Genomic DNA, 22,754 nt, shown 5'->3' on the forward strand with positions numbered 1-22,754 from the left:
CTCATCCTCTGTCCTCCCTTTCTCTTCCTGCTTTCAATCTTTCCCAGCATTAGGGTCTTTTCCTAATCAGTTCTTCGCATCAGGTAGCCAAGGTGTTGGAGCTTCAGCTTTAGCATCCATCCTTCCAGTGAATATTTAGGACTGATTTCCTTGAGGATTGACTGGTTTGATCTCCTTGCAGTCCAAGGGACTCTCAAGAGTCTGCTCCAACACCACAGTTCAAAAGCATTGTCTTCAGTTCTCAGCTTTCTTTATGGTCCAACTCTCACATCTATACATGACTACTGGAAAAACCATAACTTTGACTAGAAGGACCTTTGTCGGCAAAGTAATGTCTCTGCTTTGCTGTCTAGATTGGTCATAGCTTTTCTTCCAAGGAGCAAGCGTCTTTTAATTTCATAGCTGCAGTCACCATCTGCAGTGATTTTGGACTCCAAGAAAGTAAAGTCTCTCAGTGTTTTCTGTTGTTTTCCTGTCTCTTTGCCATGAAGTGATGGTACTAGATGCCATGATCTTAGTTTTTTGAATGCTGAATTTTAAGCCAACTTTTTCACTTTTCTCTTTCACTTTCATTAAGAGACTCTAGTTCCTCTTTGCTTTCTACCATAACGGTGGTGTCATCTGCATATCTGAGGTTACTGGTATTTTCCCTGCAATCTGGATTCCAGCTTGTGCTTCATCCAGCCTGTGCTTCAACTGTTAACTGTAATAGTTCAGGCTTATGCTTGGGTTCTCAGAGAAGAAAGGTATTTTGCTGGAGTCGTGAAGCAATTTCAGGCTTTAAGAAAGCTAGATTCCAAGTTTGCCATAGTCATGGGTTTTCTGAAAAGTTGCAGATTGGTCAGATAACTGAAATTTCCAGGTGATAGCTGATCTTCAACATAACTTCAGGACAGCAGTTTGTAAATTGAAAGGGGGTATCTAGTTTATGTTTTTGAATTTTAGAGACATCTAGTGGTTTGTGGGAGAAGGAAATGGCAACCCACTCCAGTGTTCTTGCCTGGAGAATCCCAGGGACAGGGGAGCCTGGTGGGCTGCCGTCTATGGGGTCGCAGAGTTGGGCACGACTGACGTGACTTAGCAGCAGCAGCAGCAGTGGTTTGTGACTTATATTGGGTATCTGTTCACGCGTAGATGTTTGGCATATGGTTGGGGTCTGTAATTTGGTTAGCTAGTCCGAAAATGTGTGATGCCAGAATTGTGGGTTTCTACCATAAGCGGATGGGCAGATTGTACCTGGTACTCAGGGTTCCTGGGGACCCAGGTGGCAGGAAGCGTTCTGTAGTGTTTCCTCACGGTGACAGCTCACCAGGGATCAGGAAACCCCAAATGAAGGGAACTACATGTTCCCCAGAGTAGTCTTAAAGAGGGGATCAAAACAGAAACTTCTCATCAGGGGAGGATGACCTTATGGCAAGAAGTACCAGTCAGCAAGCAGGTCCTAATCACTCAACCAGGTGATGAGGGGTGAGCATTTGTATCAGGGTGTAAACAAAGAGTTCACACTCACAGTTGACTTGACACAGTAAGTTGATCCACTAAAGCATATTTCTGAAGTCCAGCCTGTGAGTTGTTTTATTGCTGCTTTGATTTTAATGAATTGATTTTCTCCTTGAAATTACTTCATAAAGAAAGTATGTGACGGATTTAGTGGCTGTTAATATTGTCATACTTGAGCCACTTACGCTACGTACTGTGTGTTCCATTTATTTATATAGTAGTCATAGAGGATAGAATAATGGACAGTTTTAGCTTAGTGACAGTTTGAGTGACTGTTGCCTTTTATTTATGCATTTATGCTACTCGATTAATGATAATAGTAGTTCTCTAAGGGTGTGTGTATGTGTGTGTGTTTCTGTAAGTCCACCCTCTTGGTGAATTCTTTGGGAAAGATGTTTTTATAGTGACAAGACAGACAGAAACCACTCAATGCTAAATTTCCTTTATGATTTTGATATCCTTTAGGATGACCGGTATTTAAAAATATAATTTGAAACTATACTTTGCTGCTCAATTTGTAGTATCTAATTACAAAAAGATTATCCTAGAAAGACACAGTATCCAATTTCAAGATCTACTCTTTCTTTAATATATATTTAGTAAATAATTGAGAAGTGCACACTATATACCAGACACTGGGATGAGTTCAAAGATGGGGTGGATAACAGGGAAGACCTCCCTTCTTTGAGCTTGTAGCCTAGTAGAAAATAGACCTTAAACAAGTGTGTATTATGTAAGTCTGTAATTGAGCAAAAGGAGGAAGCTGTAAGTAAGTGTAAGAGGTAGACATAATCTAATCTGAGCACAGTGAAGTTTCCTCTGGAGAAATGACATTTAAGCTGGGACTTCAGGTGACTTTAAAATTAAGGAAGCTCCCAGAATATTGGAAATAAAAGCAAAAATAAACAAATGGGACCTAATTAAAATCAAAAGCTTCTGCACAGCAAAGGAAACTATAAGCAAGGTGAAAAGACAGCCTTCAGAATGGGAGAAAATAATAACAAATGAAGCAACTGATAAAGGATTAATCTCCAAAATATACAAGCAGCTCCTGCAGCTCAATTCCAGAAAAATAAACGACCCAATCAAAAAATGGGCCAAAGAACTAAACAGACATTTCTCCAAAGAAGACATAAAGATGGCTAACAAACACATGAAAAAATGCTCAACATCCCTCATAATCAGAGAAATGCAAATCAAAATCACAATGAGATACCATTTCACACCAGTCAGAATGGCTGCTATCCAACAGTCTACATGCAATAAATGCTGGAGAGGGTGTGGAGAGAAGGGAGCCCTCTTACACTGTTGGTGGGAATGCAAACTAATACAGCCACTATGGAGAACAGTGTGGAGATTCCTCAGAAACCTGGAAATAGAACTGCCATATGATCCAGCAATCGCACTCCTGGGCATACACACCGAGGAAACCAGAATTGAAAGAGACACATGTACTCCAATGTTCATTGCAGCACTGTTTATAATAGGCAGGACATGGAAACAACCTAGATGTCCATCTGCAGACGAATGGATAAGAAAGCTCTGGTACATATACACAATGGAGTATTACTCAGCCATTAAAAAGAATGCATTTGAACCAGTTCTAATGAGGTGGATGAAACTAGAGCCTATTATACAGAGTGAAGTAAGCCAGAAAGAAAAACACCAATACAGTATACTAATGCATATATATATATGGAATTTAGAAAGATGCAGATGATAACCCTGTATACGAGACAGCAAAAAAGACACAGATGTATAGAACAGTCTTTGGGACTCTGTGGGAGAGGGTGAGGGTGGGATGGTTTGGGAGAATGGTATTGAAACATGTATATTATCATATGTGAAATGAATCGTCAGTTCAGGGTCGATGCATGTTATAGGATGCTCGGGGCTGGTATGCGGGGATGACCCAGAGGGAGGATAAGGGGAGAAGTAAGGTGAGAGGGGGGTTCGGGAGGGGGAACTCATGTATACCCGGGGCGGATTCATGTCAATATATGGCAAAACCAACCAATATAATATTGTAAAATAATTAGCCTCCAATAAAAAAAAATAAATAAAATTAAGGAAGGAACTGAGGTTGTGTGCTGATATGTGTATGGTGGGGGTTGTGTTGGGGAAGAAATTGAGAGCTTTCTGGGCAATAGAACTGCTTTTCACAGATTAGGAGTTGAAAAGTTGGGTGCCCCAGGACTGTAGTTTAAAATATTTAAAATACAAAAACCTTTGAGTTTTCAAACTTGTTCGATTTTATTTATACATGTGATTTTGGGAATTATGGTAGGACAATAGTTTGATTACATGAAAACATTGGTTAATAACTGTTATTAAACTCATGTTCCTATGCAGATCAAGCCTGCTTATTATATAAAGTGCACCTCAGAAGGAAACCCACTATGTTTTAACTCACTAGGATGTTAGTATGTTTTAGTAACAGTTGGTATAGAGTCAAGGATTTTGAACACCTTTTTTTTGTTGTGAAAGATATCTTTCTTGATAATGGTGTTTGCTCTGTTGGAATTTAAAATGTAGTTTGTTTATTGATTCTCTATCATTTCAAGTTGTCTTCTTCAAATTGTCTTGAGAGTGCAGTTAATTGTAAATTTGTTCCACTTGGTAATTTAACTTTCTTCCTACTCTGTTGTCTAACATGTATTTAGAGTCACAGATAATGGGAAAAGAACATTACTGGCATTGATTTTTTTTTTTAAATGCTCCTGTATACCAGGGGATACCACTTTCTTTTGTGTGTCAAAATGTGCTTCCATAATTATCAGTAGAGTGGTTAAAACTTATGAGATTAGCTATTGAAAGAAAATATAATTTATAATTAATTGATGCTTTGTTGACATCAACAAATTAATTGTAATAATTAATTGACTAAATGCAATTGCTCACCATTCCAGAAGTCTCACAAACTGTCTCAAAGCATATTTACATAGCACATATTGACTTTTGAGGATATTGTTTGGTTGTATATTTTTTAGGTAACACCTGCCTAATTTTAAAGATACTCAGGATCCCTCATTTTCAAAACCTGAAATTTTGGTAGTGATCCTACTGGGCTCTCGACAATCCATCCTAAATGGTTTCTGATTTCTGGTCTTACTTTTGAAAGGAACAGTGGATTTCTTTTTCCCTAATGCTTAACTTTGTTGATTTAGCCTGAGCCTTGGGATATAGTTGGGAAGTTTTTGCTAACCTCACTTCTTTCCCTTCAGGAAAGGGGTCAGAACTCCTTCAGAGAAAACATTGCAATGGCCATGTAGGGTTAGGTAAATATGCCATGCAAGAATAAACCAAAATTATGTCAACAAAGGAGATGAATCTATCCTAACACCAACTTAGTTTTTGAAGACTTTCTAGTGGTAGTGTTCTGAATTTCTTTTTCTTATCAGAGAGCTAAAACAGTTGTGTTTACTGTAGTCTAAGGAAACATTTTTTCTTACATAATTACAGCCGCTATTTGATCCTTACAAAGAAATTAAAATGTATGTGATTTACAGTATAAAGTGTTTGCATATAGTATCTCTAGGGGTTATATCATTAGAGAAATGTTCAGTTAGGGTAAAGCTGGTATTAAAATATCAAATATTGAGTAAGAAAATAAATAAATGCTTTTTATTTGTGTAGTTTATTTTGACCTGGGTAATGGGTGTTATGGGGTCGCGGAGAGTCGGATACGACTGAGCGACTGAACTGAACTGAACTGAATGGGTGTTATGTACAAAAAGAGTAATTGTTCATTCAGTGAACCTCTGTGAACTCTTGTAACTGTTTTCTGCAAAGTTCTTCTATAAGTGTGCATCTTAGCCTTTTGATGATGTTTTACTTTGAGTGTGTGTGTATGTATGTTCAGTCACTTAGTTGTGTCCAACTCTTTGCGACCCCATGGATTGTAGCCCACCAGGCTCCTCTGCCCATGGAATTTTGCAGGCAAGAATACTGGAGTGGGTTGCCATTTCCTTCTCCAGGGGATCTTCCCAACCCAGAGATCGAACCTGCATTTCTTGCGCTGGCAGGAGGATTCTTTACTACTGTGCCACTATTTTACTTAAAGAGTAATATGTAATCTCTTTATTCTAACCCTTTGCTTTCTGTAACCTTCTGCATGATGCTTACGTTATTTGAAGGTATGTTGCAAACCTTTCACATGAATTCCTGAAGTATTCTGTTTTTCAAATCTTAGTTTAACTGCTTGAATATGTTGCTAAGGTCCCTCTGTGCACATGACTGGCTTATGTTAAATGCTTGGAGGAGCATTGCTTTGTGCTTCTAGAGGGATTACACTCCCATAACTAATTATCAATAAGCATTTCATGCTTTAATGTTTCTTTAATGATCAGAGGCTTTCAGGTGACAGAGGTGAACATTAGTAGGGCAAGCCAGCCGGCTATGCAGTGAGACTTAACCCTCTTTCGTAGAACTTTAATTTATTTTAGCAGTTGATGTTACATCAAGGTCGTGATCTGACAGCCTCCTGTGCTGGCATCTTGATTTTAAAAACCAGTGCATCATTACACAGGGATCTACGAAGGAGCATGATTCATTAACCGCGTGTAATTCTAAATTTCCAGTGAGAAGTTGAGGCAAGGCTTTGCAATGCAAGCTTGTAAGTAATTTTAGATTCTCCATGTTACACTTTTGAAATGAAGAGATTAAGCAAAATGATTGCTACATTTCCTTCTAATTATTTGTCTGGTTTTTCTTGAAATTACAGTGGTTAATATGCTAGTCAATCAGATGAGCTTATACAAACATTCATTTATGCAGTTTACAGCAGTCTGTTTATACCTATCTATCTACATCTGTTTTTCTGTGCGACAGAAACTCTGTAGGATACAGAAGGAATATTAAGATGATAGTCGGTTTTTCAGTTCAGTTCAGTTCAGTCGCTAAGTCACGTCCGACTCTTTGCGACCCCATGAATCACAGCACACCAGGCCTCCCTGTCCATCACCAACTCCCGGAGTTCACTCAAACTCATGTCCACAGAGTCGGTGATGCCATCCAGCCATCTCATTCTCTGTCGTCCCCTTCTCCTATCCCCAGTCCTTCCCAGCATCGGAGTCTTTTCCAGTGAGTCAACTCGTCGCATGAGGTGGCCAAAGTATTGGAGTTTCAGCTTCAACATCAGTCCTTCCAATGAACACCCAGGATTGATCTTCTCTAGAATGGACTGGTTGGATCTCCTTGCAGTCCAAGGGACTCTCAAGAGTCTTCTCCAGCACCACAGTTCAAAAGCATCCATTCTTCGGCGAATGGATGAAGCAGCTTTCTTCACAGTCCAACTCTCACATCCATACATGACCACGGGAAAAACCATAGCCTTGACTAGACGGACCTTTGTTGGCAAAGTAATGTCTCTGCTTTTTAATATACTATCTAGGCTGGTCATAACTTTCCTTCCAAGGAGTAAGCGTCTTTTAATTTCATAGCTGCTATCAGCATCCGCAGTGATTTTGGAGCCCCAAAAAATAAAGTCTGACACTGTTTCCACTGTTTTTCCATCTATTTCCCATGAAGTGATGGGACCAGATGCCATGATCTTTGTTTTCTGTTTTTAGGAACTCTTAATGCATTTGACCAAATAAATATGCCACCAACTGTTAAATTAAAAAAAATAATGTATGCTGGTTTCTTCTTCTTTGATCATTTTCTGGTTGTTGATTTTCTTCTTCACTTTGATGAGGCTCATGTGTGGAAGGGTTTTCCACATATTGAAACTTATATTCCAACATGAGTATATGATCACTGCTGGTGCTGTTAATCACAACTGTATAGAAATACTTATAATCATTGACTGGGCCAGTGACGTAGTTCTGTTTTACTCCATTTGTAATTGTAGCCAGATTGGAAAACCCATCACTTGATCTGATGTGAAGAGCCAAATTTGCTTCATGCTGTTGGTATCCAAATTTCCTCATGTTGTGGAATGCTCTTATGAAACTTACACAACTGTTTACGAATCTTATGTCTATGTCTTTCTATGTCTCTTGAATATGAAAAGAAGCAAATAGGCTGCTTCAGGAAGCTGTGTTTTGAAATTGCCTTGTGATTTTTGGTGTGGTCCACTGTTAATGATATTTAAGAACCTGCACAGGAAATTTGAGGCCAGTTTCTCCTTGGCAACGCAGAGCTTATTTACTCTGTCACTGAGCCTCTTGACAAAAATGGCTATCATACCTATTTACAGCCTAAGTTTTAAAACTTGGCTTTCAGTGTATCTCTTTGGCTGTCTTCAAATGCACTTCAGGACACAAAAACAGAACAGTTCTATTCTAAACGATAGGACTGTGTTGTTCAGGAGATGTCATGAAAGACTCTTCCAGCAGAGCTTTACTTTTCTTTCTCTTTTTCACTGAGAATTTCTGTTTGAAACATCCCAAGCTAAGAGTATAACCAGATTGCCATTTGCATGCATAATGTTGCCCTACCTGAAAACCTTGAATCAGTAGCTGGCTGTGTTCCACTGCTTCCCTATCATTGTCTGCTCTGTACTCTCTGGGATGGAGGTGAAGAGTCAACAGGCCTAGAGTTTTTGTTTAGTGGTTAATGCTAATTCTGGGTGTACTCAGATTACACTTTGCAGGGAGACCTGGTTTGGCTTTGTCATTAGATAACCCAGAGACCAATGGGTTTGCAAATTTGGAGCATAAATTTTGCAGAAGCTATCCATCAAACTTTGTGTTCACCTCTTCCACCTCTCAAATATGACTCCATTAATGTCATGCTGCTGCTGCTAAGTTGCTTCAGTCGTGTCCGACTCTGTGTGACCCCATAGACAGCAGCCCACCAGGCTCCCCCGTCCCTGGGATTCTCCAGGCAAGAACACTGGAGTGGGTTGCCATTTCTTTCTCCAATGCATGAAAGTGAAAAGTGAAAGTGAAGTTGCTTAGTCGTGCCTGACTCTTAGCAACCCCATGGACTGCAGCCTACCAGGCTCGTCCATCCATGGGATTTTCCAGGCAAGAGCACTGGAGTGGGGTGCCATTGCCTTCTCCGAATATCATGCTAGATATCTCATATCTTCTCAGAAGTTATAATACGATAGTTCTATCCCTTAACCTCGTGTAAGTTGTTATCTTTTTACCATGCTGATTGGAGTAATGAGGCACAAAATTCTTTTCCATGTGTCCTAGGTCTGTAGATGCTTGAAAAGCAATTACTTTGATGCTGGTCACTAAGCCTTGGTTCTTTTTTGGGGGGTCAGAGGGAATGTTTTCCCCTCTTGTTTTTTTTTTTCTTTTTTTTTTTTGCTGTACCTCGTGTTTTGTGGGATCTTAGTTCCCTGAACAGGGATTGACCCTAGGCTTTCTGTAGTGAACGTGCTGAGTCCTAACCACTGGACAGAAGGGAAGTCCTCTAAGCCTTGATTCATAATGGAATACCTGAATTGCTTATCAGGAGTGAGTTCTAAACCAGTAACAGCTTTCTGAGTATTCTGTTTAATTTTTTACCATGCTCATTTAGAATTGGAGAAACTTAAGAATGAAGTTTATAAGGGAAATTGAAGATGAGAAATATAACAAAACTATAGTGTTTAAAAGTTTGCTCTCCTTTTACTAATTCTCATTCATTACCAGAAATATAATTTTTATTTCTGCAGTTCAATTCAGTTCAATTCAGTTCAGTTCAGTTCAGTCGCTCAGTCGTGTCCGACTCTCCGCGACCCCATGAATCACAGCACGCCAGGCCTCCCTGTCCATTACCAGTACATTGCCTTAATATTCATTACTAATTAATGCCTTGGAGACTTATCCCACAAATTCAGGGCCCCTCTGGTGTCTGCTTTTCTATTTCTAAGTTCATGCTTGGTTGTTGCATGGTAATGGCTATTGCACTAGACTTAGCCACATGTCCCGTTTATTTCATGAAAGAAAGAAAGAAAGTGAAGTCGCTCATTCGTGTCCAACTCTTTGTGACCCCATGGACTGTAGCCTACCAGGCTCCTTCCTCCATGGGATTCTCCAGGCAGGAATACTAGAGTGGGTTGTCATTTCCTTCTCCGGGATTTATTTCATGAAGGAAAGGTAATTGCCAAATTAATACAAAAAATTGTGTTGACAACTTTGTAACAGGGGAATACTCAAAAATTCATAAGACTGGATGTATTTTAAAGTTTAAATTTGTTATATTTATTTAATTACAGAAAGAAATCCTGTTTTTTATAGAAACTTGGAAACTCAGAGAAATGTAAAGAAGAAAACTAAAATCACCTTTAATCCTCTTATACAGAGATTACACTATTCTGATTTATTTCTTACAACTTTCTAAAGTATGTGTGTTCAGTGATTTACAAATACATATGCTAATTTAAACACCTACCTTAAAAATTAAATTGACATCACAATATCCTCCATTTTAATATCCTCTATTTTAAAACCCAATAGTATGTCAGCATTAATGTATTATGATGGTTTTTATTTTTTTACTTTAAAAACAATGTGATTAATGTGTTTATACATAAATCTTCTTAGGATAGGTAATTTGAACAGCTTTAAGACTTTTTGTACAAATTGCCAAAATGCTTTCTCAAAGTCTAAACCAATTTTTATTATTAATTTATAATAATTCTTATTTTACTTAAACTATACTCAAATTTACTTTATAAAAGTGAACCAAATATTTTCCTTTTGAATAGTAGAAATAACATTTTGTCATTGTTTTTTGTTTCTTAATAGGATAAACATTTTTGTGAAATGCTTTTTAAATTAGAAATGAATTTTATTGGATTGGAAGGATGAACTATTAGTAAGTTTGTCTAAATGTAACAAAAAATTTTAAATTATGTAATATCGTAGTGACCTCTGTAAAACTTCATATTTTGAGGGAAGTTTTGTCTGTGTGGAAGAGAGAATTTGTTTGGGTATTAAGAAAAGTTGAGTGATTTGGCCATCACAATTGTACAAAATTTCAAAAATTTCTCATTGAATTTGAACATCTAACTAGTTGGTACTTGAAATGTAGATTTTAATACATTGTATTTTTAAGAATGGGGAAATCAGTGCCTTAAAGATTTAAAGACTATTATTTTCAATGTAGAAACTGTGAAAACATGTCAGTTTGTTATCATATAAGGTAAAATTAGCTATTTTGCTTTTAAAAAGCTCATCTGTGGAGTATAAAAGAATACAGCTCTGCAGAGCAATCCCAAGTAGTGTTGACACTAATATCTAATATTTGTATTACCTCTTTGCCTTTTTCTCTTCAGGACATCCAGGCAGAAATTGATGCCCACAATGACATATTTAAAAGCATTGATGGAAACAGGCAGAAGATGGTAAAAGCTTTGGGAAATTCTGAAGAGGCAACTATGCTTCAGCATCGACTGGATGATATGAACCAAAGATGGAATGACTTAAAAGCAAAATCTGCCAGCATCAGGTCAGTGATGTCAGTGTCAAAAATAACAGAGGGGGCAGGATTTTCATGATTTTTCATATCAGGAAGAGAACAAGAGGCCTTACCAGTGTCCATTGCCTTTGTCAGCTGTTCCTATTTACAAATTTGCATATCACATTTTAAACTTAATAATGCTAATGATGTTACCAGTACCTGCTAATTGTTGACAGTTTACCTTGACCAAGTGCTGTGTTAGAATCTTTACAAATATTGCTTGATTTAGTATTCAAAAAAATCCTTGTAAAGTGAATAGTAAAATCCTTTCTTACATGAGGTATCTGAGGCTTACTGAATATAAAGTACTTGACAAGTTTTTGAGCTAAGTAGTTTCATACCAGGATTTAAATCTAGATCTTTTTGACTTTTGGCAATGAATGTGTTTTGGTTCATTGTGCTATTTCTATCTCCAATTTGAAGGTATACTTTTAGAAATTACATGTCACTTATAGATACTAAAATGGAAAACTGATGACATGTCTCCATTTGGAGAAAGGGGAGATCTGGGTTCGATCCCTGGTTTGGGAAGATCTCCTGGAGAAGGGAAAGGCTACCCACTCCAGTATTCTGGCCTGGAGAATTCCTTGGACTGTATAGTCCATGGGGGTCGCAAAGAGTCCAACAGGACTGAATGACTTTCACTTTCACTTTCAAAATTAAATAAGGATGAATTTGACAACTAGAATGGACCTTCAGAAATGACCTTTGTGACAATTATTAATATTATTGGGAGTTAAGAACATTTAAGAATTATGTTTACTGAATGGTGGATAATACCTAACTAGATATGAGTTTAGCGGAAAGTGACTGAGAATATGTTATTGAGCAAAGGTACAAAAGATGAATGTTGGTATAAAGACCTGGATCTTGCACCTGGGTTGGTTTCTTAAATTTTAAAATTCAGAAAGAGTATGATGTCTTGTAAAATGTACAACCTTCAGCCAAATGATCTTGAATTTGACTTTACTATTTACTTACTGATCTTGGGCAAGTCACTTAGTCTCTCTGAGCCTTGGTTTTCTCATTTAAATATCAAGATATAAATATTTAGCCCACATGATTACTGTGAAGATTGATTGTGGTAATCTGGTAGTTCCTTAATCTATATTAAGTCTTTGTAGCATCTAGTTTTATTTTTTTTTGCATAAAGGGGCTCAGGGAATCTGCTTCAACTGGCTTCTGCATTTCATAGACTACTTCATATAGAGCAGAAATCTTTGAATGAATTTTTTTTTAATTAAAATTTTCTTTCTGAGGAAGAGAAATCCCAAAAGGTTTTTTATTCTTTAAGACTCGTGAAGGGAGATTTGTGCTTCTTTTTCCACTTAAAGAAGGAGGCAATGTAGCATGATTGTGGAAGCCTCTGTGTAAAGAGCCTGTTGGACTTTATCCATCCACTGCTTTTTTCCAGTAAGAGAGGAAAATTAGGGAGTGTTATACACTGAACAGATATACTTATGCTTGCTTAAAACTGAATTTTTAGCTAGCCAGATCCCATTGGTTTTCCCTTTTCTGTTCTCCATAAATATAAATAAAAAGATTTGAAGTGTAAACATAGTGAAAAATGTTCACTGAGGTTCTAGAAAAACCAACAAGTTTAACAAGCTGAAAGCCACAGGGCTGGCCCTGGTGAAGATTTTGCATGTGGTGCTGACATTTTGAGTTTGGAGGATGAGTTCTTCAGAAAGGAGAATTTAATGAAGACCAAAAACCTTCTTTGACTCTTCATGGCCTTTATTGACTAAGCCTGTCAAGTCACATTTTTTTTTTTTCTAACCTGGAAAGGAAGAATTCATAAATTATTGTTGGAATATTATCTAATAAATGATGTTATTTTTAGAAGATGGGAGAATAAGCTTTTGTCAGTGGACTTCTGCATCAAGACGAATCATACATTCCAGTAAAATGTGTTATTAATGTGATAATGAATTAAAATAATTTTCAGCCTCATTACCCATCTCTGAAGATTCAAGCATTTAATGAGAACTTCTAAGTTTGAGACATTGCTAATCATAATTAAGTTATAGCCCCTACTAATAGAGGTTTCACAGTTCTATTCAGGATAAGATGGGTCCAAAGGAGGATGTGGTTACTTTCCCTTCAGATGCTCATCAGAGGCTTTAAAAAAGAGGTGATGGTTAAGCTGAGCCTTGAAAGATGTATCAGTTCAGTTCAGTTCAGTCGCTCAGTCGTGTCCAACTCTTTGCAACCCCATGAATCACAGCACGCCAGGCCTCCCTGTCCATCACCAGCTCCTGGAGTTCACTCAAACTCATGTCCATCGAGTTGGTGATGCCATCCATCCCCAAATGGACTGGTTGAAGACTAGAGAAAGACATCTAAATAGGAGGTTGGAAATAACATTGTGTTTTCACCAAACAGTTAAGAAGTTCAATCTGAGTGAGAATAGAATTTGCTGATGATGTAGAGAGGAAAGATTGTGACTAGAGAAAAGGGTGAAGGGAGAGGTAAGACAGAATCTTGGAACACCTGTGTGTAGTGTGCTCCATTCCACTGGTTATAAAATTTGAAAAATAAGCTTTGGAAAGATACCTCCCACACAACTATGGAGGATGCATTATTAGGTAAGCAAAGTTCTAAAGACAAGGAGAGATGCTAAGAGACCTTGTCAGATAAATACAAGAGTGGAATTGCTGGATCCTATGGTAGTTCTATTTTTAATTTTTTGAAGTACTGATATACTGTTCCCACAGTGGCTGCACCTATTTACATTCCCACCAACAGTCTCCATGTCCTCAGCAGCACTTGTTATTTATTTGTTTTTGACTATGGCCATTCTGACAGATGTGAAGTGATATTAATTTTCCTGATGATTAGTGATGTGGAATATATTTCATGTGCCTGTTGGACATCTGTATGTCTTCTTTGGAAAAAAATGCCTATTCAGCTTCTCCGCCCATTTTAAAATTGGACTGTTTTTATACTGAATTATATGAGCTCTTTATCTATTTTGGATATTAACCCTTTATGGGACATATTAGCAAATATCTTCTCCCATTTTGTTGATGGATTCTTTCTCTGTGCAAAAACTTTTTACTTTGATGAGATCCCAGTCATTCAATTTTGCTTTTGTTGCCTTTGCCTAAAGAGACAAATCACCCGCAAAAAATATTGCTAAGACCAAAGAATATACTGCATAGATGTTTTGTTCTAGAAGTTTTATGGTTTCAGATCTTACCTTTAAATCTTTAATCCATTTTGAGTTTATTTTTAGATACAATGTGAGAAAGTGGTCTAGTTTCATTTTTCCTGGGTAGTGTCCAGTTTTCCCAACACTACTTATTGAAGAGACTGTCTTTTTCCCACTGTATAGTCTTGCCTCTTTTGTCGTAGATCAATTGACCTTCTGTGCATGGGCTTATGTCTGGCTATTCTGTTCCATTGATATATGTCTGTTCTCGTGACAGTGCCATACTATTTTGATTACAGTCACTTTAGTTGTAAAGCCAAAGAAAGTGAAAACACCACTTCAAAAAGATATATGCACTCCAGTGTTCATAGGAGCATTTTTTACAATAGCCATGATATAGGAAATAGCCTACATGTTCATCAACTGTTAACTGCATAAAGAAGATTTTATATATATGTATATATACACATACAAAAGAATATTTTTATAGATATTCATATAATTGTATATGTGTGTGTGTGCTCAGTTGCTCAGTTGTTTCTGACTCTTTGCAGCCCTGTAAAGAGTAGCTAAAGGACTGCAGCCCATCAGGCTCCTTTATCTATGGAATTTTCCAGGAAAGAATACTAGCATGGGGTGTCGTGTCATTTCCTACTTCAGGGGATCTTCCCGGCCCAGGATCAAACCCACATCTCTTGCTTCTCCTGCATTATCAGGCAGATTGACCAATAGTGCCATCTGGGGAGGTCCATCCGTGTTGTCACAAGTGGTAAAATTTCATTCTTTTTGGGGCCTGAGTAATATTCCACTGTGTGTGTGTGTGTGTGTGAGAGAGAGAGAGAGAGAGCACGTGCATGCGCGCGCTAAGTCACTTCAATCATGCCCGACTCTTTGCAACCCTATGGACTGTAGCCTGCCAAGCTCCTCTGTCCATGGGGATTCTCCAGGCAAGAATATTGGAGGGAGTTATCGTGCCCTCCTCCAGGGGATCTTCCCAACCCAGAGATTGAACCCATGTCTCCTGTGGCTTCTGCATTGCAGGTGGATTCTTTACCACTGAGCCACTATACACAAACATATTGTGGATTATACATTATATGACCTCACATATATAGCATATATATACATAGCTTCCCTCGTAGCTCAGTCGGTAAAGAATCTGCCTGCCATGCAGGAGACTCAGGTTTGATCCCTGGGTTGGGAAGATCCCCTGGAGAAGGAAATGGAAACCTACTCCAGTATGCTTGCCTGGAGAATGCCATGGACAGAGGAGCCTGGCAGACTATAGTCTGTGGGGTCACGAGACAGATATGACATAGCAACTAAACCACCAACACCATATATGTGTGTGTGTGTATATATATATATATATATATATTTATGACCTTAAGGGTATTATGCTTACTTAAGTAAGACAAAGACATATACTGACAAATACTGTATGTTTTCAGTTACATGTGGAATCTAAAAAATTAAACGATTGGATAAATATAACAAAATAGAAACAGACTCACTACTGATAACAAACTGGTGATTATCAGAGGGAAGTGGGGATAAAGAGAATTAAGATAGTAAAAGATAGTAAAGAGAATTAAGGTATAAAATAGATAAGTTTCAAGGATATAATGTACAAAACAGGAAATATAATCAGTATTTTATCATGACTATGGCATGTAATCAATAAAAAGATTGAATCATTATGTTGTACGTCTGACACTAATATTATATGTCACTTATATCTCAATTAAAAAAAGATAAAATGATTCATTATTCTTAGTAGTGGGCCTTCATATAGGAAGCACACCACAGAGAGAAGTACAGGATGCGTTAATTCTCTGGAGCTAGACCACCTAGATTTAAATACCGGTTTTGTCTTTGGCAGCTGTGACACTGTGGAGGAGGTTAGTAACCCAATATGTATTTCCTCATGTGCAAAATAGGGATATGAAGAATAACTTCATTATAGAGTCATCATGAATAATTGATTTAATTAGCCTTTATAAAGTGCCTAAAACACATGGTAATCTCTGAATAATTGTTAACTATTCCCTTGGTGGCTCAGATAGTAAAGACACCTGCAATTCAGGACACCCGGTTTTGAGCCCTGGGTCTGGAAGATTCCCTGGAAAAGGGAATGGCTACCTACTCCAGTATTCTTGCCTGGAAAATCCCATGATCAGAGGAGTCTGGCAGGCTACAGTCTATGGGGTCGCAAAGAGTTGGACATGACTTAGTGATTAACACGTTCACTTCCTTTTTTTCATTATTATTATTCTCATTGATTACCATTATGTTTGGAACTAATTAGTTCAAAAGACATATAAAGTCCCCCTACCCCATCTTTTTTCTTGGTCACTAATATTAGGAATTTCTGAGAACTAACATCCTTCTTTCCTGGCTACATTCAGAAGAAAAGGTAAAGAAAAGTAAAAACAAGTGATAACAGTAGTGTCATGTTAATTACTGACAGAAGCCAGGCTATAAGAGGTAGCTTAGAGTAAGAGCTAAATGAAACTGTTAACTGAACTCCATAAGCAGGCAGAATCATCAGCAGTTACTGGACATTATGGTCTCCCATGTGGGAAATCCTACATGGAAGGATAGAAAAGAACTCAGTCTCTGCAGGTTTGTACTCAAAAGGGAAGATTGGGCTGATCTAAATATATATGGTTATTCCCCAAATCTACAAATCAGATTCCTCACTCTCCCTCTATAGGGATGGAGAAGTGGCCAGGAGTGTGCTTAGTTAGTGAGAAAATCCCTTCCCAAAGAGTTGGGGTGGGCACGTGTTCTCATTAACAAAAGTGTAGAGTAATCTACAAAACCCCCCTCCCCCCCGCCAACCAACTGCCTGCTTCAGTGCTTACTGAAAATAATGCGTGCTGAGTGCGCTATGAATTTCTGTTTCTGTGTTCTTGATTCTCATTTATTTTAAAGTATAATCTACCCTTGCACTGGCCTCTATTGTGAGCAAATTCTCCTCTGTTTTTAATATTTCTGTAAACTCTCCCATCACTTTTCTTCAAAGTTGAGTGTTGTCCCCTTAATTCCCTGCTTTACTTAAAACACTCTAATAGAGTTCAGTTTTCCCATTTTCCTCACCTGGCAGTCAACAAGAAGAATCTAATATATAGCTACTACTGTGGACAGCAAACAATTAGAATGCTAGTCATAAACTCTCAATATGGCGCCAGCAGACACTGGCTGAACAAGAGTCCTGCTGCCCCGGGTTAAGAGAGAAGGTTGGCAGCCTCATTGGTTTCTTAAGCATTGCTTTTGCACCTCTCAACAACTTGTCCTTAGAAATCAATACATCCATTATTCTACCCTCTCACTGTCTTATTCCTGCTTGCTCCTGGTCTGGAGGGCACTCTTCTACTTCAGTCATTGATTTGAGCATCTGACTTCCTTTTTATTTTCCATCCTTTCTTCAATGTCATCCTTGGTGTTGATATCTCTCGTGATAACTTGCTATATTTTGACTTCTCAGTTTCTTTTTACTTTATCTGTAAATGCTTTTATTCCCATTTTGGTTCTAAGCCCCATTGATCTGGCCATGCCTGGACTCACTTAACACCCCATGTTATCTTGGTATCCCTGGGATAATCAATCTTAAGAGAGCAAGGGCAAATTGTTTTCAAAACACACATTTTATTTTATTACATCCCATCAGGCCGTGAACATCTGAGTGCCATTGATTTTACCATGTTAGTTGGAGAAGAGCCCTCCGTTGTAGCAAATCAGGATTGTTTAGAACATCATCAGTAGAAAAACAGTCTTTCACAGGAAAGTTATGGATTTTTTGAAGAGGGCCTTCCTCCATTAGCTTCTTATATACCAGGACCATCCTACCATAGACTGTCCTCCAACTTTATCATTTTATTCTGTATATATAATGAATCTACAAAACTTCAACAAGATTGTTTAAAAACACACATCCACTAATATTTTTAACTGTGGAATTCCTAGCTTTCTGTTGATTTTTCCTTCTTCTTCCCCAACTTGTCCATCTTTCTCCTTATCTTTAGTTGCTAAAAACTTCCCTCTTTTCAGACTTCATCAGCCCCTTCTACTGAGCTTGGATTTCATTATAAGCCATTTCAGTAATGTCATGGCTTTGAAATTCCTATCTTCCTTGAACTTCCTGTCTGCTTTTCCAGCCTCTGCTGCTCTGTTGACTACACCTTCCCTATCCCCTGATCTAAATTCTGGACTCCCTAGTGTTGCAATGGAAAGTGAAAAATGGTAAAATTTCTTCAACTATAATTTAACAGTTTCTACTTAGAATTGGTGTTGTGATTCTGAATGATTTTCTATCATTCACCACTTTTGAAGATTTTGATTCCTCTTTAACTCCCAATACCTTTCCAAATCTCCTTTGTGACATGCAGCTTTGCTTCATTCTTTTCGGAAAATAAGGCTATCAAAAAGATGTCCTTTCTGTACGTTCTTTTTTCAAATTGTGCTGTAATTGTGCTGAAGTCAGTATTGTTGTGGCAGAAAGTATTTGCTGCAATTTATCATCATTTTTAGAAAAGAGAATATCTGTCAAAGATCATAATGACAGTCAATATTTATTGAACATTCCACATGCCTATAAGAAATGCTTGATATTACCTCCTTTGACCACGATGTGGTCATTAGAACTATGGAATTATATGTGGCTCAACGCCTTGGGTTAATATCTTAAATATTATTTTCAAGTCTTTGCAGATAACTTCGACTACACCTTTAAAATAGTAACATCTAATTTGCCAACTATTCTTTTGCAATCAAAAAACAATGCTTACAAGTATATATTCCACTTAGATGGATATAGAGATAGCTAGTAACTTGAAACTTGAGCTAGAAGATAGGTGGTTAAGAACTTTGACAGTGTATTCAATATTTTACCTCCTGGAAAAAATGTGAATTGGAAATTACTAATAAATTCAGTAATGTGAATGCCATGGCTTAAACTTTTATGTTACATTTGTGTCATTTAGAATTATATTAATTACTTATCAGCTTAAATGATGTTTAATATAGATCCTTATTAACATATGGTTTCAAAGGCCAGTGAAATTGTCAAATCTAATGAAAACAGAGTTCAAAGATAAAATTCTATCTTCCCTTCCCTTATGAGCCTCCTAAAGATTCAGAGCACCTTTTTTAAAGCCCTTAGAGAAGATTAACCTTTAACATCATCATTATATCTGATGTTACCACACTTTTACAATGTTATCCTCACCACTTTTAACTTAAGCTAATTGATTTTGCTAGCCATGTTGTAAAACTACTAAAATTTTCTTCTCTCAAATCCCATAGAAGAAGATTCTTCAGCTTTCTTTATTTTTCCCTCTGGTTGAGTGCTTTTCTGTAGAACTTTCTGCAGTGATGGACATGTTCTCTACAGTAGCCATTAGCCGTATGTGGAAACTTGAGCACTAGAAATGTGGCAAGTGCAACTGGTGAACCGAATTCCCCATTTTACTTATTTTAGTTACCTTAAGATCTAATACTTATTTGACTCCTTGACAGCGTTGGGTCTTAAAATTGTGGCACATGGGATTTTTTTTTTTTCTGCAGGATCTTTAGTTGCAGCATGAGAACTCTTGGTTGCGGCATATGGGATCTAGTTCCCTGATTAGGGATCGAGACCTGAGCCCCCTGTGCTGGGAGCTCAGAGTCTTAGCCACTGGATCACCAAGGAAGTCCCCCTTAAGCTTTAAACTGAAATAGTCACATGTTGCTGGTTGCTACAATGTTGGAAGCACAGCTTTGGTGTTCTTTTCAGAACAGTCTGAATTCTGAGAACTCCACTTTTTTCTCGTAGTCAGTCTTAATTCCTTTTCTGGGAGCAGGAATAACTCACATTTAATGTTACCGGTGACTTTTGCACTAATGAAGGTTTTTTTTTTTTTTTTTTCATTATAACTCAATTTATAATCTATGGGTTTTACCATGAAATAAAAGTTTCTGTGTAGTAAGAATGCCGAAGTGGATATTTAATTCTGTGCATTCCCTGGTGACCAGTGGTAAAGAATCCACCTGCCCGTGCAGGAGACATGAGATACATGGGTTCGATTCCTGGGTTCGGAAGATCCCTTGAAGTAGGAAATGACAACCCACTCCAGTATTCTTGCCTGGAGAATCCCATGGACAGAGGAGCCTGGTGGGCTACAGACCATGGAGTCACAAAGAGTCGGACACGACTGAGCAAGTGAGCACAGACACAAGCACGATTCCTTCCTTACACAATAAGGGATAGTATATCTTTACTCCTCTTAATTTGAATCATCAAATTCTTTGGCAGACCTACTATCTTTCCTTGTCTACATATATATCTGGGCAATTTCTGTCCGCCCTCTTGAGTGTTCTCCATGATGAAAGCAACATAGTATAAAGGGCTTAGAATTAAGTATGAATATTCCAAATTCTCACCATGGCTTCTTGGGCAAATTTCTTCCTTCTCTGAGCTGTAGTTGCTGCGGAGAGTTGTTAGGAGGTTTCCTATCTCAGAGTATATTTGGTTTACTTCTCTTTCTCCTAACTTGACCCTAGAACCTTATATTTCTGAAACAGTGTAGTGCCTGATATCAGAGCAAGTGCTCTATAGATGTTTACTTTTATTGAAAAAAATGAAAAACTATATTTTATTTTATTAGATGTCCCTCTTATACTGTTTATTTTTTTCATTTTTTTGTATCTGTATGTTGGAAAAAGGAATAAATACTTCTTTGAGAGACATAATAAGTAGTTTTTTGGGCTTAAAATAAATGGTTTAGAATATATATTAATACATAGTTTTATCCATAGTTCCTTTTCTACCATATTTAAATGATGAGGTGTCTTTTTAATGATTATTTACCTTCTAAAATGTTTTCATGTTATAGTTTTAAAAATAACTGATCACTTAAAATTGTTTACAGAGTTGTAAAATAAGTGATTCAATCTAAACAAAGTAACTTTTGTAAAGCATTTTCTGTAGTAGACATCACTCTGGGTTAATAGCACAATGAGAGTATCTGTTGCTTTGCACATGTTAGATACCCAAAAAATGAACTGAAGCAGGCGAGGGTATAATAAGTCTGTTATCCAAAATGTGAGTGCCTGCAGATATGTGTGGGATAAAGAAATGGTTTAAGTGATGATTCTGAAAGCATGATTGATGACTGACTATCTGTAGTCTTGGGAAAATACAAGCTTCAGAAAGTTTAAAGTAAAATTAAAGAAGTACAACTACAACAAACACAAAGGTAAGGTTTCTCTTTGTAAACCATTCAACCCAGTGCCCAAGAAAAGGCTTTCATCTTGAAAGATGAAAGAATTAAATTGAAACTAGGACACTGAAGGCTGCTACAGAAGCATACATTTATTTGGACATATGGTAGTAATCCACTAAACACATATTTATAATCTATCAGAGAATAACCAGAACAGATTTTCCAGGCAAAGATTCTGTCAGATCAGCTTGTTGTTTCTTAACGGAAAGGAAAGATTCTGAGAAGCACATACGCAAATATTATCTTTATTTATTTCAAAGTTACTTCGGTATCTCTCTTAAAAATGTGTTTCCTTCATCTTTATAAAGAGTTATTCAGGTCCTGTATGCCATAGATTTCAGTGATCAATTTCATTATCCCTGTGCAGTCAAAAAGTTAATTGCACTGGAAAAGACTTTTGCATGCTTTTCAATACAATGAGTATGTAACTGAATTTCAAAGGAATGTAATGTCTGGTTTGGTTATTGATTAAAGCGTTAAACTATAGATATTGATGATGCAGGATCAAATAATCTAAAATAAGAGGTCAGGGTGTGTGCATAAGTGTTTTGCACACAAAGACACTCAAGATACTCAAGCATTTATTGATTGACTAAGGACTTCTGATTTCTAGCTGATATTTATTTATATATTTATTTGGGGGATTTAAAAATATTGGAAAGAAATTGCACCAACTGTCAAATATACTTGACAAAATGTTTTGTAACTGGAAGAGGGAATTTTCAGTTAATATCTTCCCTGGTAGCTCAGTTGCTAAAGAATCTTCCTGCAATGCAGGAGACCCTGGTTTGATTCTTGGGTCAGGAAGATTTGCTGGAGAAGGGATAGGCTACCCACTCCAGTTCTTGGGCTTACCTTGTAGCTCAGCTGGTAAAGAATTCACCTGCAATGTGGGACACCTGGGTTCGATCTCTGGGTTAGGAAGGTCCCCTGGAGAAGGGAAAGACTACCCACTCCAGTATTCTGGTCTAGAGAATTCCATGGACTGTATGCAAAGAGTTGGACATGACTGAGCAACTTTCACTTGCATAATAGAAATAGTTTAGTTATGATCTGTGCCAGGTAAAATTATTATTTATCAGGGATAGGTAATTACATATTTGGCCTAAAATTAATCAGTGTGAACACAGAAAAGTTGGCCCTCAAACAGAACTGGGATCTCATTACAGTACAAGTTTGTAATGTGAGGTCAATCTTAGCACCCATAGAATGAACAGAAAAGACTTTAAATGCAAGAGAATAGAATAAAATTTTAAATTATAAGATACCTCAAACTTCTTTCTGTATTTATAATTTTTAAACAAATTATTTCATATCTTGGTTTTATAAGACAGAATTTTGTTGTTTGAAGAGTTTGTCTTATATTAACCAACTGACAATGGAACTATAAATAGATTGCAAGACAGTTGGTTTTTTGTGTTTGACTGAATGCA

The 22,754-nt window shown here is 37.3% G+C and overlaps 1 protein-coding gene across 10 annotated transcripts in view; it reads left to right on the forward strand.

The window, feature by feature from the left end:
• The window catches only part of UTRN (utrophin), a 567,941-nt gene that overhangs the window by 380,423 nt on the left and 164,764 nt on the right, over positions 1-22,754 (forward strand). For all 10 annotated transcript variants that reach the window (XM_055433618.2, XM_055433617.2, XM_055433621.2 and 7 more), the window contains one exon: positions 10,718-10,890. In XM_055433618.2, the coding sequence (XP_055289593.2) occupies positions 10,718-10,890 (173 nt within the window). The remainder of the gene's footprint in view (positions 1-10,717; positions 10,891-22,754) is intronic.

The sequence above is a fragment of the Moschus berezovskii genome, chromosome 10 (genome assembly GCF_049115385.1).
Source record: "Moschus berezovskii isolate FMDL1 chromosome 10, NW_MosBer_1.0, whole genome shotgun sequence".
NCBI lineage: Eukaryota > Metazoa > Chordata > Mammalia > Artiodactyla > Moschidae > Moschus > Moschus berezovskii.